The sequence below is a fragment of the Larimichthys crocea genome, chromosome VI (assembly GCF_000972845.2).
Source record: "Larimichthys crocea isolate SSNF chromosome VI, L_crocea_2.0, whole genome shotgun sequence".
Classification (NCBI taxonomy): domain Eukaryota; kingdom Metazoa; phylum Chordata; class Actinopteri; family Sciaenidae; genus Larimichthys; species Larimichthys crocea.
The window spans coordinates 10,629,450-10,642,217 of record NC_040016.1 but is presented as its reverse complement, the minus strand read 5'-3'; the positions used below and the strand labels follow the sequence as shown (position 1 = coordinate 10,642,217).

At 38.3% G+C, this 12,768-nt stretch overlaps 2 protein-coding genes and 1 non-coding gene across 4 annotated transcripts; 1 reads left to right on the top strand and 2 right to left on the bottom strand.

Annotated features, from left to right (window-relative positions):
• The first annotated feature begins 1,275 nt into the window (after nt 1-1,275).
• LOC104925126 (ninjurin-1) lies at nt 1,276-7,842 on the top strand. Of its 2 annotated transcripts, none has more exons than XM_010738677.3 (3): nt 1,276-1,499; nt 4,668-4,905; nt 5,748-7,842. In XM_010738677.3, exons 1-3 carry the CDS (start codon nt 1,443-1,445, stop codon nt 5,888-5,890), a joined length of 438 nt encoding a protein of 145 aa, XP_010736979.2. In that variant the 5' UTR covers nt 1,276-1,442; the 3' UTR covers nt 5,891-7,842. The 2 variants fall into 2 exon arrangements, with proteins under 2 accessions (XP_010736979.2, XP_027134706.1); XM_027278905.1 differs by lacking the exon at nt 1,276-1,499 and adding an exon at nt 3,055-3,546.
• On the bottom strand, nt 7,587-7,714 carry LOC113745951 (U6atac minor spliceosomal RNA). The gene has a single exon (XR_003462534.1). It is a non-coding gene; the product is annotated as a U6atac minor spliceosomal RNA (small nuclear RNA).
• A 626-nt stretch (nt 7,843-8,468) lies between the features above and the next one.
• Nucleotides 8,469-11,842, bottom strand: card19 (caspase recruitment domain family, member 19). Its single transcript, XM_010738676.3, has 6 exons — nt 11,774-11,842; nt 11,190-11,329; nt 10,067-10,223; nt 9,889-9,951; nt 9,627-9,692; nt 8,469-9,473 (listed from the first exon to the last, which is right to left on the bottom strand). The coding sequence occupies exons 1-6, from the start codon at nt 11,778-11,780 to the stop codon at nt 9,364-9,366; spliced, it is 543 nt and encodes a 180-aa protein (XP_010736978.2). The 5' UTR covers nt 11,781-11,842; the 3' UTR covers nt 8,469-9,363.
• Nucleotides 11,843-12,768: the final 926 nt, after the last annotated feature.

The window sequence follows — 12,768 nt, the reverse complement described above, 5'->3', positions numbered from 1 at the left end:
GCGAGGGGATCAATATAGATCGACACTTTTTTAAATGCCTTTTTTTTTTACATAAACCGATTTGACTGTATATTCAATATACATATATATACAGAACAATATATATACACACATCATTAAAGATGCAGGTTAAGACCTGATTAATGTAATTAGTGGAATATAAGAATATAAATATAAGGAAAAAAACACTGATCATCTTTCTGTCACTTTCCATTGATATAACAGAAAATATATAGTTCAATTAATTAAATTACATTTCCTAAAACAGCAACATTCTTAAATCTACATCTTTGCTATCATCCAAATTTCCTCAAGGGTAAATGTATTTAGTAAGTTATGGTAGTTTACCAAATAAAAAGTGTAGTATAAATAACATGAAGTAAATATGTGGAATAAACACAGCTGCTGTTTTTAGATTTATAGCTAACACAAAGGTCAGAGGTGGAGGTCAGGTCATTCTCTGCTATCACTTAGGCTCAACTCATTCATCTTTTCTTGGTTTGTTTTATACCACAGAATCATAAAATTGAGGGAAACAAGATATGAAGAACAAGAACCGAAAGGTCAAAAATCTGCACTTAAGGCTTTCACAAGTATTCTTTTTCTCCACAACCTGAAGGGGCAGTTTGAAATTTTATGGGATCGAGCTGAAAGCTGAAAGGACAAAATTGCCCTGATCACCACAGAAACCGTGGAAATAAAAGGAACCAGTTGGTGTGTGTGTGTGTGGGTGTGGTCAGGCTTTTATAGAGGGCTGGTTTACAATGAGAAACTTGCCATCCTGTCCACTGGGTCTCTTTTTGTGGTGACAATAGACCACATTTGTCTATGAGACTTTTTCAGTGACCGTGCTGCTGTCCTGCACAGCCATTTATGCTTAAATTACATATAATCTTAAAGGATATCATAATTACAGTTTAAATAATAGGTTTGGTGCACCGTTGCCACTCATGTAAGCTTTCCCTCTGAAGTATGATACAGAAATAAAGTAAAGTAAAAAATAAAAGTACGGTCATGTCATAATGCACTAAAACTGATAATAAACTTTTAGTTGATGAGTTTAGTCAGCACAAGCTTGGTTGAGCCTCCAACAATAAAACACAGGGTGGCAGTAAAGAGCCATGTTGTCAATGAACAGCTAAAATAAAAACACTGCATAGTACATAACCATTGCACCAGGTTTAAGTCCAAACGTGGGAAATAACCCTTTAACCGTGTGTTTAATGATCTGCCCTGCACTGCTCACACTTCTTCTAGCAGCCCGCGGCTGTCTGAGGTCAGCCGCCCTCTCATGTTTGGAGGGCGGTAGTCCGGATATCCCCCTGTCGTCGTCACAGCAAGCTTTTATAAACAGTGCCTGTCTCTACCGCCTGGATCACTGTCTTTCTGCGGATCCCGCAGACTATTACTATAACAGGATACAGCGCGGTTATTATAACAAGATGCCGAGGGAAAACTTTGAAATGACCGAGGATGCTGCCACAAACGGCGACACGGAGGTACGTGAAGGCAACACTACACTGGCATTACAAAGGGCTCAGTAACATTGAACCACCTCTAACATCCAGGTCAGGCTCAGTCATGGGTACATTCCCAGTCATGGGTTATATTCCCACAGAGAAATCCACTAAGACGCGCCGCGCACAGCGCAAATCGATGGAGTTTTTCATCCATCTGTCATCTTTCCAGACATCTCTATGTTGTCCGATGTTAGAGACTGTGGATTCATTTGGATTTCGTTTAGCGGCAGCAGCAGCAGCTGATCTCCGGATTAGCTCTAATTTCTGAGCTCATTCAAACGTTTCACTAGTTCACAGACTGAGCTCTTCACTTCGTCTCTCTCTCTCTATTATCTACAAAAGTATCAGTTTACGCGTAATGACCATGTGGCTGCAAGTCTTAACTACAATCATCGCTCTGTTAAGGAATCTAGGAGGGTCCACTCAGCCCAATCTGCTTTATGATGTCACATCATGGTTTAGGACTGAATGAAAACACAATCCTAATCCTAATCTTACACCGTCTGTATGGTATTAATAGAGCCTATCCAAAAGACCTGGCAGTGCATCCAGATTGCATCACCTGTTTACACTTGTTTGTTTGATCAAAACTTTATCAATGGGAAATAGATCAAAAGTCATAACGTGTGCCACTGCAGTGAACTTCCTCCACTGAGGAAAACATACAATGAGTTACTATAGTCAGTTGCTGCAGTTCCTGTCAGAACATTTTTTTCGTTATGTTACATTAATGTAACTTCCCATGTCATAACAGTCTGTGTTCAGGGTCGAATGATACTGGAGTTTTGGAAACAATGCTGATATTAGGGAGTAGAAAAATCTTTATATGAATAATTTATTCGCACTAATGCCTCAAATGCGGTTATCAGTCACACTGTCAAAGTTATGTGTCGGATGCAGGATATTTTACAGTTTAATAATAAGCTTTATTTGTCCAAAAGCAAACAGTAAACTTAAAATATATACAATAATTATGAATAGATGTATACTTAAACACACACACAAATAGAACATGATTAATAGGTCTAAAGTAGCACAAGCATCTTTTTTTTTTTCAAAAAAGAGAAAGAATATATAGAGAAAAACAAATAAACTCACACATATCAGCACATACAGGACGTTATATATGCTGACACAGATATGACTGACCAATATCGGCTGATGGCTACATCGATATTATTAGTGTATATTCACAATAGTCCTTTGATTGTCAGTTTTGAAGTGTCCTTTGTGGGGTCAGTGTATTGTACTTGTTATTACTGGAGTAGTCAAATGACAAAATTAATCTATATAATTTTAATTGTTGTTGTTTAATTGGTGAAGTCAGTGTATTACATGTTTAACTGCTCTCTCTTTTATATAATTTTAAATAAAGTATGCTTGGCATTTTGATTGTCAGCTGGACAACAATTGAAACAGATTAATACACACACACACACACACACACACACACACACACATATATATATATATATATATTAATCTGTTCTATAATTGCAGACATACTTGTTTCTGAGATTTTATAACCTTCAGTGGTAGAAAAACTATCAGTGGGCATTTGGAATCGTTGTAGTTAAAGTTAAAGTTATGCAAACTATGTCTCATAACAGTTAGTACGAGTAATTTCTTGTTTCGTGGTAGCAACCTTTCCAGATAAATTAAGCAAAAATAGTTTCAGCAAGATGACGAGGCAAAAACACGTCCCAGAAGGCTCAGCACAAAAGAAAAAAGGGAAATTGAAGAGAGAACACCACTCTTTGGAAAGCATGGGGTGCAAAGGGAGGGAAATAGAAAGCGCTTATAAAAGCTGAAATGAAGTTACAAAGTGAGACATGTTATGTGTGACAGCTAGTGGCTCTCACACCTGTGTGCTGGTCTACCACAGGAGCAGCATTTTCCTCTGTGGCCTAGCAGGTTTTCAGAGGTGAAGAGAGAGGACTGCTGAGCTGGACCTCATGATGCTGCCAATTTGGGCACAAGGGCGGCATTGTTGGACGTCTACACCAATACTACACCCAGATGACATGTAATGTTTATAATGCAGCTTTAAATCAACCTCTTAGCAAATACTCACTTCAGTGTTTTATGTGGTCTCCCACAAACAGGAAGGACAAAACCACTGCCTGGGTAGTGTTAGTGGCACATTGAATTTTTTCCACAACACAATATATATTTTGTTTGTTTTGTTTAAGAAATAATTTAAAAAATAATCAAATGTAATTGTTAAAACAACAAGTTGACCTTACTTTTTCAAAAAGTATGCAAACGTGTTGCTTTAAAAAAAATTAAGCAGTCTTGGGTGTTGGTTAGCTCGGTGAGTAGAGCATCGTCTCCATGTACAAAGGTTCAGTCCTTGCTGCAGCGGCCCAGGGTTCGAAATCCGACTTGTCACCATGTCATTCCCCATCTCTGTCTCTCCCCCCACATTCCTGTCACTCTTCAGTTATCTCTATAAAATAAAAGCTTGAAAAAGCCAAAAAAAATCTTTAAAAAATTAAGTAATCGAGTTAGAAAACTTAATAGCCATACTTTTCCAGTGTATCTGGGTGGAGGTCATTGTGACAATCGTGTTTGTTTTTTTTTAAACGGATGTGCCCTGACAAATTAGTTTCGACCTCTTGACTGAAACTATTTCAGTGACCTGAGTCATGGAAGTTCCTGTTTGAATACAATTACTTTCACTTCCATTCCATATTTTACATGAAAAACAAAAATCTTGTGATTGCACAAATCTGCGTCTTAGTTCGGCTGTCATGCTGATCAGTTCTGTTTTGACATGAATTTCCTAAGAAGATGAAAAATTACTTTCCAGTCACATCTTTACATAAAATCCAATATGATGACAGCAGCGGCAGAATGTTTTAATTTTTTTCCATATTAAGAAAGCAGGTGCTTTTAGTGTTACACTGGTAGGAGTGGTGATTTCTGTCACGGCAGTACACTGACAGAGCGTTTAAAGATGCCTCAGAGATTACATCAACAAAAAATGTCCAACTGACATCTGCTGTGTACAATATTTAATCCTAATGGAAACTAAACATAATATAGGCATTAATGACGGATCAGTCGAGATAAATATGACCTTGCTTGTCTAAGTATCGTCACTCATGTTCTCTGATGTCATTGTTTGTGTTTGTTTGTATTCAGGTCCCGCTGCGTGGCCACTCGAGGAGGCGAGAGACACCTCTGAACATGAACCATTATGCCAATAAGAAGAGTGCAGCAGAGAGTATGCTGGACGTGGCTCTACTGATGGCTAATGCCTCCCAGCTGAAGGCTGTGATGGAGCAAGGGCCAAACTTCACCTTCTATGTGCCCCTTATTACTCTAATAAGCATCTCCCTCATCCTACAAATACTGGTGGGAGTTATGCTCATCTTTATAGGTATGTTTGGGCTTAGTTTATATTTGACAAGCAGGCTATATATGGCCTCTACTTCATTTATCCAGACTAGCTTTATATGGCAGCTCAGCAGTATCAGTGAAGTTACAGTTTCCATACAGTGTGACACATGAAGTAGCACATGGTCACACCCATACCCACATGCACACAGTCCGCTATGGGTTTGCATGTATAACTTCAGTGTCATTCATATTATGGAAACAGTACTCAGTGTGGTGTTACACATATTGTGTTCTCATGCGGAGTTATTTTATAATAAGCTTTAAAAATTTTATGCACATTATTGCACAAGCTCAAAGTCTTATTCACGCTTATTCTGGGGCTTGTAAATCTGGATGCAAACTCTTTTTTTGCCCCCCATTTGAAATTGACTAACTGACTATAGACTGAGTCTCGCAGTATAGAAGTCCACTTCCTATAGCTTGGTGTGCTCCCTCCTTCCCCTCCTGACTGCATCCTTATCTTATACGAACAGAGAACTGTTGTGTTCGACAGCTGAGTTTAGGGAAGCCACAGCAGAGAGAAACATCTGCTGTCAGCTTTTTTTTCAGTTTGAAAGAGGTCATAGGAGATTTATCAATGGATTTCTAAGAAATGTCTCTTCTGTCTAAAACATGTTCCCTTTTCAGCTCATGAGGCACCAATAGATGAAGAAACAGGCAGATTGTGTTAATTAATACCCCTTTACTCAGTAATGATTACTTCAATGCTGACTCCACAGGAAACTCTGTGATGCCCCCTTGTGGGGAGAGGAAGTAATTCCTACTGATGTAGCAAAACTCAGTAATAATTTCATGTTTCATTTCTTCTTCTTCTTTTGTCAGTGAAGTGGAATCTGAATGACGAGAGCATGCACTATAGGCTGAACATCATGGAAAACGTGGCCACAGCCTTTGTCTTTATCATAGTCGTGGTCAACGTCTTCATCACAGCTTTTGGTGTCCAGCAGCCCATCAAAAGTTCTTGATGCCCCCCTTCACGACTCTGAACGCCTGCTGATCAACTTAGCAACGATGGACCTCCACGTTATTTGTAGAAACAGCCAGGATATTTATTTGCTCACCAAATTAAATGGCATGCAGGTGTATTTGCCGTTCTGTAATTCAACCTCCCAGGTTTATCACTTGATAGCTCCCAGGTTTATCACTTGATACACTGAAGATCAAATGACATGTGTGTGTGTGTGTGTGTGTGTGTGTGTGTGTGAGTGTAAGAGGGGTTCACTTCTCTAAGCATGGCTATGGACAAACGTGTGGTCAGTTTTTATTACATGTGGCTATTCACCACTTTGTTACCTCTGATAATGCTCAGGTTACTGATGCAAATAAAAATATTGCCTTTAAAACAGACATATCAGGAGTCATCACTGTGAATGATCCCTGGAAAAAACAAAACAAAAAACATTGTGCCGTTGTTTTGAAGTATCACTACAGATTTATCCAAATGAAGTTCTTAATATTTAGTTCTTCAGGACCATCTAAGCCTCTTGCTACTCAAGAGGCATTACATGATATAACAGCTTTATCGTAGGCGCAGAAGTTCTGTTTACAGTGTTAAACACATTAACCAATGAGTGAAGTGGACCTTTATATGCTATATGTTCCTTTAAATGCTATATGAAATATGATGTGTAACATTTATCTCTGTGTATTAGTTCATGTGTACCAGTGTTTGTGGACTGAACTGTATGTGTGCATGTGGTTATTTTTAGTTTTTTTTTTTAATGACTTCTACTTTTTTTAAAGGACCAAACATTTTCACAGCTTTTACTATATGCTCTTAACATAGTAGCCCTTTTTTGATTAGACACTGTGATTTTAAATGCAATTTATAAGTAAAAACTTACAAAAGAAAGATTATTGTCCTGTTTATTCTCATCATGTGTAGTTTATTTATTTTATAAAGACAAAAGTCTCAACCTTACAAATTCTAGCAGTTCTAATTTTAAGGCTTTTTTTTTTTACACAAAACAATACACACAGAATGTGACAAACTTGTCAGGCACTGGACATCCATGAGTAGACATTAATCGACAACCATCAGAAATGAAATATAAATATTACCTTTTAGAATAATGTTACAAAATTGTTCAGTACAAAGAACAACAACAAACTCATGCAAGCTGCATAAATGTTTGGCTTCTGATATCCTGAAGTTTAACTGCAATAACACAATGAAACATAGTTTAATAAAGCACCATCATGATAGTTACTGTTATGTTCTCTGTTATTTATCTTAATGAAACAGCCTGAGAAATAGTATAAACTGTATCTGCCTGTTATTTTAGGGTAAATTAATTTACTTCCAGACTTTGTATTTAAAAAAAAATATGGAACTATAGGCAAGAAGGCACAGTGGGAACAAACAAATATCCACATTATAGGATGCAATGTTTATATAGCTGGGGGTGGGATTTATAAATGTGCTTTTACTTTCACTTACAAACAAGTCTAACACATCTGTGAGGCAGACAGCAGACCGGGATACTACAGGGAAATTAGGAATTTCCATTCCGCCCACCCAGCGGAAACAAGGACTTGGGAAAATACCTAGGCACGTTTCCTGTCATAAAATACACGATCAAGAACAGCAGGCGTGGTTTGAGCCAAGAAAATATATAAGATAGGAGATAACATGATTCAGTTTAGAGGAAATACAAACACAAAAAAACTTGGTTAGAGATGCCACGAAGTAGGTGGCAATGCCTTAACCGTATATGTGTTGAAGGCCACAAGGGCCAATTCCATCCTTGTCAAGGGGAGTGCTAACCTTCTCTCCTTTCATACAACACAACCACAGCACGGGACACACCTCCTTATAAACCCCTACCGCCCGCCACGGTGTGTCACTCACGGTGCCACATCCTGGTTTATAAATATTACATCTCCCAAACACAGCTCTTGTGTGTGTGTGTCTTTTAAAAGTGAATAATCGGCGTCGTCGCTTCATTAAAACGATCATTTTCGACGTTTTTATGTGTTTTTTTGGTTCGTTGTACCTCTACCCACAAGTCACCGCGCTGGTAGGGGGCGGGATATCGTTGCGTCGACGCAATCACGTGATCGCTCAAACTCACGTAAACTGAACTAAACTCGACATCTCCGCGTTATTTCTGCATCAGGTCACATTAATAATTAATAACAGGCTGCTTTTTTGTTGTTGTCTTAATGTGAGCTGCAGAGTTTAGACTGTTTGAAGAAGCTCTTATAAAAAACCGACACTATGTTTGGGCATGTTATTCACTTTTGACCACAAGACGGCGCTTATGTTTGGCCTCAGTATCTTTCTCTCTTGACTCAGTTTGGTGGTGTACACTGAAGAGTATCTTTAGAGCAGGGGTCTTCAACCTTTTTGAGCCCACTGACCCCCTTTGGACAGAACAGAGACCCCCACATGTGTCACATTTTAAGCCTGGCTTATAATAACTTTTATATGTACTTTATTCACCTTTTATTTCACCTTATTAACCTATTTATATGCTGGGTTATTAGTCTATATTTGTTTATGATTGATAAAACATTCAGGCCTAATGGAATAATTAAAAAATAATATGTAAATAGTAATAGTTTTTGTCAAAAGTAGCTTTTTTATTGCATATTAATGTGTAATTCTTTGTATATTTTTTAATTCTCACAAATTATTTTGGTGAAAATTGTCAATTATTATAACAAAAATGGGCGAACCCCCTGTAGTACCTCTGCAGACCCTCCTAGGGGTCACGGACCCCTGGTTGAAGACCCCTGCTTCAGAGGCTTGACATCAGTGGTAACTGAGCAGAAAAGGCAGCATCATTCATCATTTCTAAAAAATAAATGTACAAGGCTTAGCACACTGTGATGAAAAACACGGAGTGCTGTTTGAACCAAAATAAAAAGTTTAAATATAAAAAAAAAGGCTGGTCTCTTACACCAAAGTGAAAGCAAGCATATAAAATGTGTTCAAGAATAATTATTATATGGACGCAAATTGTACTGATGAATTGGAGGCTCTCCTTTATGTAGTAATGAAAGATGTAGGCTGATCCTATGTAGTTAAGAATGTACCTCCAAGTGTTAATATTTAGTCATTAAAATGCCTTATTTTGTCACTAATGTAGTGAATGTTTCATTTGTAATTGGTTTGTAAAAGGTGCTTTATGCCACATTTAAAGACTGTGGCGAAAAATATCTCATCATCAACTAATTTAATTTGCTTCTTCTTGATTTGCACATCCCTGAAATGTATTCAATCCCTTTAACCCGCTTAAATAGTATATCAATATATAAAGAGCAAAGTGTCAAATGTAGCTCTGAACTTTCGCATTTTAGATCATAAGCAAAGTATTAACTGTATAGAAATTTAGTATTCAACTCTTGAAAAGATCATTTGTGCCGTGCTTTGGTACAAGTAGCATTCATTAGAGCAGTACTACTGAAGCACCTGGTGTGAAGGAGTCACCCTTTACTTCATAAAGCTTTCTTCAGTGTACCATATGAGGACCTCCTGAGCTTTTTTCTTTAAACCCAGAGCAGCCATCCCGAGGGCCCGGCTACCTCCTGTCACTTTTGCTTCTGCAGAACAAAGATAGATTCTTAGTAACACTGAATCAACAGCATTAATTTGAATTATATAGACATATATAGATATATATATACATATACAAGAATGGCGATATGTGATGATGTTAAGTGACTTTAAAAAAACTGAAAAGCTATTGTACTCACCACTGTAGTAATAGAGTAAAGCCATTCCAACTGCAACACTGAAACAGCCCAGAAAGAAAATGGGACCTGGAAAGAGGTAAACAATGTAAATGTAATTAATGATCTGGTGTGATTGTCAGTGCTAAATAATTACCTAACACACTGTTAGCCTGGAAAGAGTTTCAGTCTCACTGACTATTCCTGATGTAGCTTGAACATGCAACATCGCACTCACGTTGACACATTTCTTAACATGAACTTTTTAAATGTCAAGAAATCTCACCTCTGTCGTTCAGAACATGTTTCTGATGGTAGACACGTGGATGTTTGAGTGGGTCCAGGTAATCTGGATACAGGAGAGATACATTGAGGAATATACATCTAAATGTGTAATATCCAAACTGTAATAAATATTTCATCGTGCATGTGCATATGCAGAGGCAGTTTTTTAAAGGACTAACCTCTGAGGCGGAGCCGTGTGGGCAAGCTGTAGTATACTTCCTCTACATGCAAGTGAAGAGCTCTGTAAAACTCCCTGCATGCTTCCTCTCCTTTCCCCTGCAGGTGTGTCAGGAGCTCACCCACTCGAACACTTGTGGGCACATCCAAGTTTCGAAACTGGATTTTAAAAAAAACAACAACAGTTATTTAAATATTTTTTCGAGCTCCAAAGCCAAATCTCCACAGCTATAGGTGTTAATTCCTTTTCGGATTGAGATTTTGCATAAACAGTCACTTTAATACACCAGTTATAATTGGTGAGTATAACACACACTCACAGGCTACTTTATTAGATCCAATACACACACTTCTGCCATAAATTCTGAGTTCATATGCCTTATAACTTGTACATTTTTGCTGACAGTTATTAACAGACGTGTTCGTAAGGCTAGTGACGTTGTGGGGGTGCAGATGGACTCGCTGACTGTGGTGTTGGAAAGGAGGATGCCGTCTAAGTAGTGGACTATCTTGGACTATGACTCCCACCCACTCCATGAGGTGCTGGACAGACTCAGGAGCACCTTCAGTCAGAGACTGCTGGCACCAAGATGCTCCACAGAGAGACACAAGAAGTCTTTCCTACCTGTGAGCATCAGTCTCTGCAACTCCTCCCTCAAAATATCAGACACTCCAAGTCAAGTCCAGTAGCTGTCGAACTGGCTTGTGCAATACATAAGTGCAATTTCTCATGCATGCATACTGCACTTTAAACAATCAGTGTATTCTCTGTACAGTCTCTCAAAGACTAAATTCTTTTATACAGTTTTAGATTTATATATCGTATAGTGCACTGTTACTTGGCTTTTATTTTACTGTCACTAGTTTTATTTAACTGTTATTTATACATGTGTGTATAGTGTTAAAATATGATATCGTATAGGTGTATGGTGTTAAAGTTTTGTGTTCTTGCTATTACTTACTATCTCACTTACCGTGTGGGGATTAATAAAGTATTTCTGATCTGATTCTGACTGAGGTACTGGGTGATGATGTTGTGCTGGAGTGCAAAGGTAATGCATGTCAAATCTCCATGCAGTCAGTGTGGTTTTGCATGTGACCTACACTTTGTGCATGAGGACTTACTCTGGTGGCCTCCTTGTCAGTGAGGATCTGCGGGTAGATCCTGTTGAGCTGCAGGATGAGTTTGTCCACCAGCTCCGTGTCCAGTCTCCGCTCAGCTTTGAGGAAGGCACTGTCCTCTAACAGCTGCTCGTGAAAACTGTCTGTCCACGTTAACAGAGAGAAGTTTTTCTTTCTTTTTTTTGTAAATGACTTGTCAACAAAACTTTTGCACACACTGTCTGATAACAGGCAGTGGACAGTAACATACACATACAAGCGGAAAACTAACATTAAGTCCAGTCTTATTTTGTAAGGAGTGTGGGTGCATGAAGGATCGGGAATGTTTATTTAACTTGCATGTTGACGATTAATCGTAAATCTCTCTGCAGTGTCAGACGTGTTAAGAAACTTTCCAACAGGACTTGAGACGCTACACTGTCATTGGCAAAGCGAGGCGACTCTTTTTCACTTTTTCACGCCGTAAGCGCTTTTGGTAAATGTTCGTGACTTGGAGCCAGTGTGAAGACACCCAAGAGGAGTAGTAAAAATAGTAAAAACTAGTAAAAAATGCACGTTATTTTTATTAGTGAAAGAAAGACACGAACCTCCCATTGTGGAGTCCCCTCTGTCCTTTGTTTGGACACGCCCTCTTACGTCACCACGCAGGCAGGGAGTGGTTTACGTCAACGTCTTCGAAAGAGGAAAAAAACAAAAACAATTCCATTTTACCGGAAGTGGAAATTAATGTAATTTTATACAGATGTTTATTTATTTATTCGATTAAAATTACCTTTTTATACTAAGGGTACAAATATATAAAAAATAATGTAACTATAAATCTGTTTTATTAATGGCCACATTGCACATATTTAAAAAATAGCTTTGCAGATTTAACAGAGTATCTTTTAAGACTAAACAACAAACAAGTGTATGCACATACTGTAAAATGAACAGCTCAACAGTTCCTTCAACAGTTATATTTCTTGTACTTGTTGATTTATATGATTTGCTGCTGCTGTGCATGTGTCTATCTCTATCACAGGTTCCATTGCTACTGTAATCATTTTATCATTCATTGTAATTCATTGTCATTTTATCAGTCATTGTAATTGTACAATATGTTTGTGTTGATTTGTTCCGTACACGTGACATCTATTGCACGTCTGTCCGTCCTGGGAGAGGGATCCCTCCTCTGTGGCTCTTCCTGAGGTTTCTTCCACCTTTTTTGTGGGCAAGTTTTTCCTCACTCGAACCGAGGGTCTAAGGACAGAGGGTGTCACTCCCTGTACAGATTGTAAAGCCCTCTGAGGCAAATGTACTTTGTGACTTTGGGCTATACAAATAAAATCTGATTTGATTTGATATGTACATAATGTCACTATTATTGTTCAACATAGGTCTATATTTACTGCCTTGCTTATTTACTGTTTTTCTATGCACAGTACTGCACCTTGTATTCAGTTGCTGAATAATTTGTGTTTCAGAGGTGATCATATTGTGGAGGGGCGTGGTGCATCAGCTGCAGGGGAGAGAGCTCAGGAGAGCAGGTGATTAGCACACCTGCATCCAGTTGTCCAATCACTCTCCCCTTTTTAAAGTA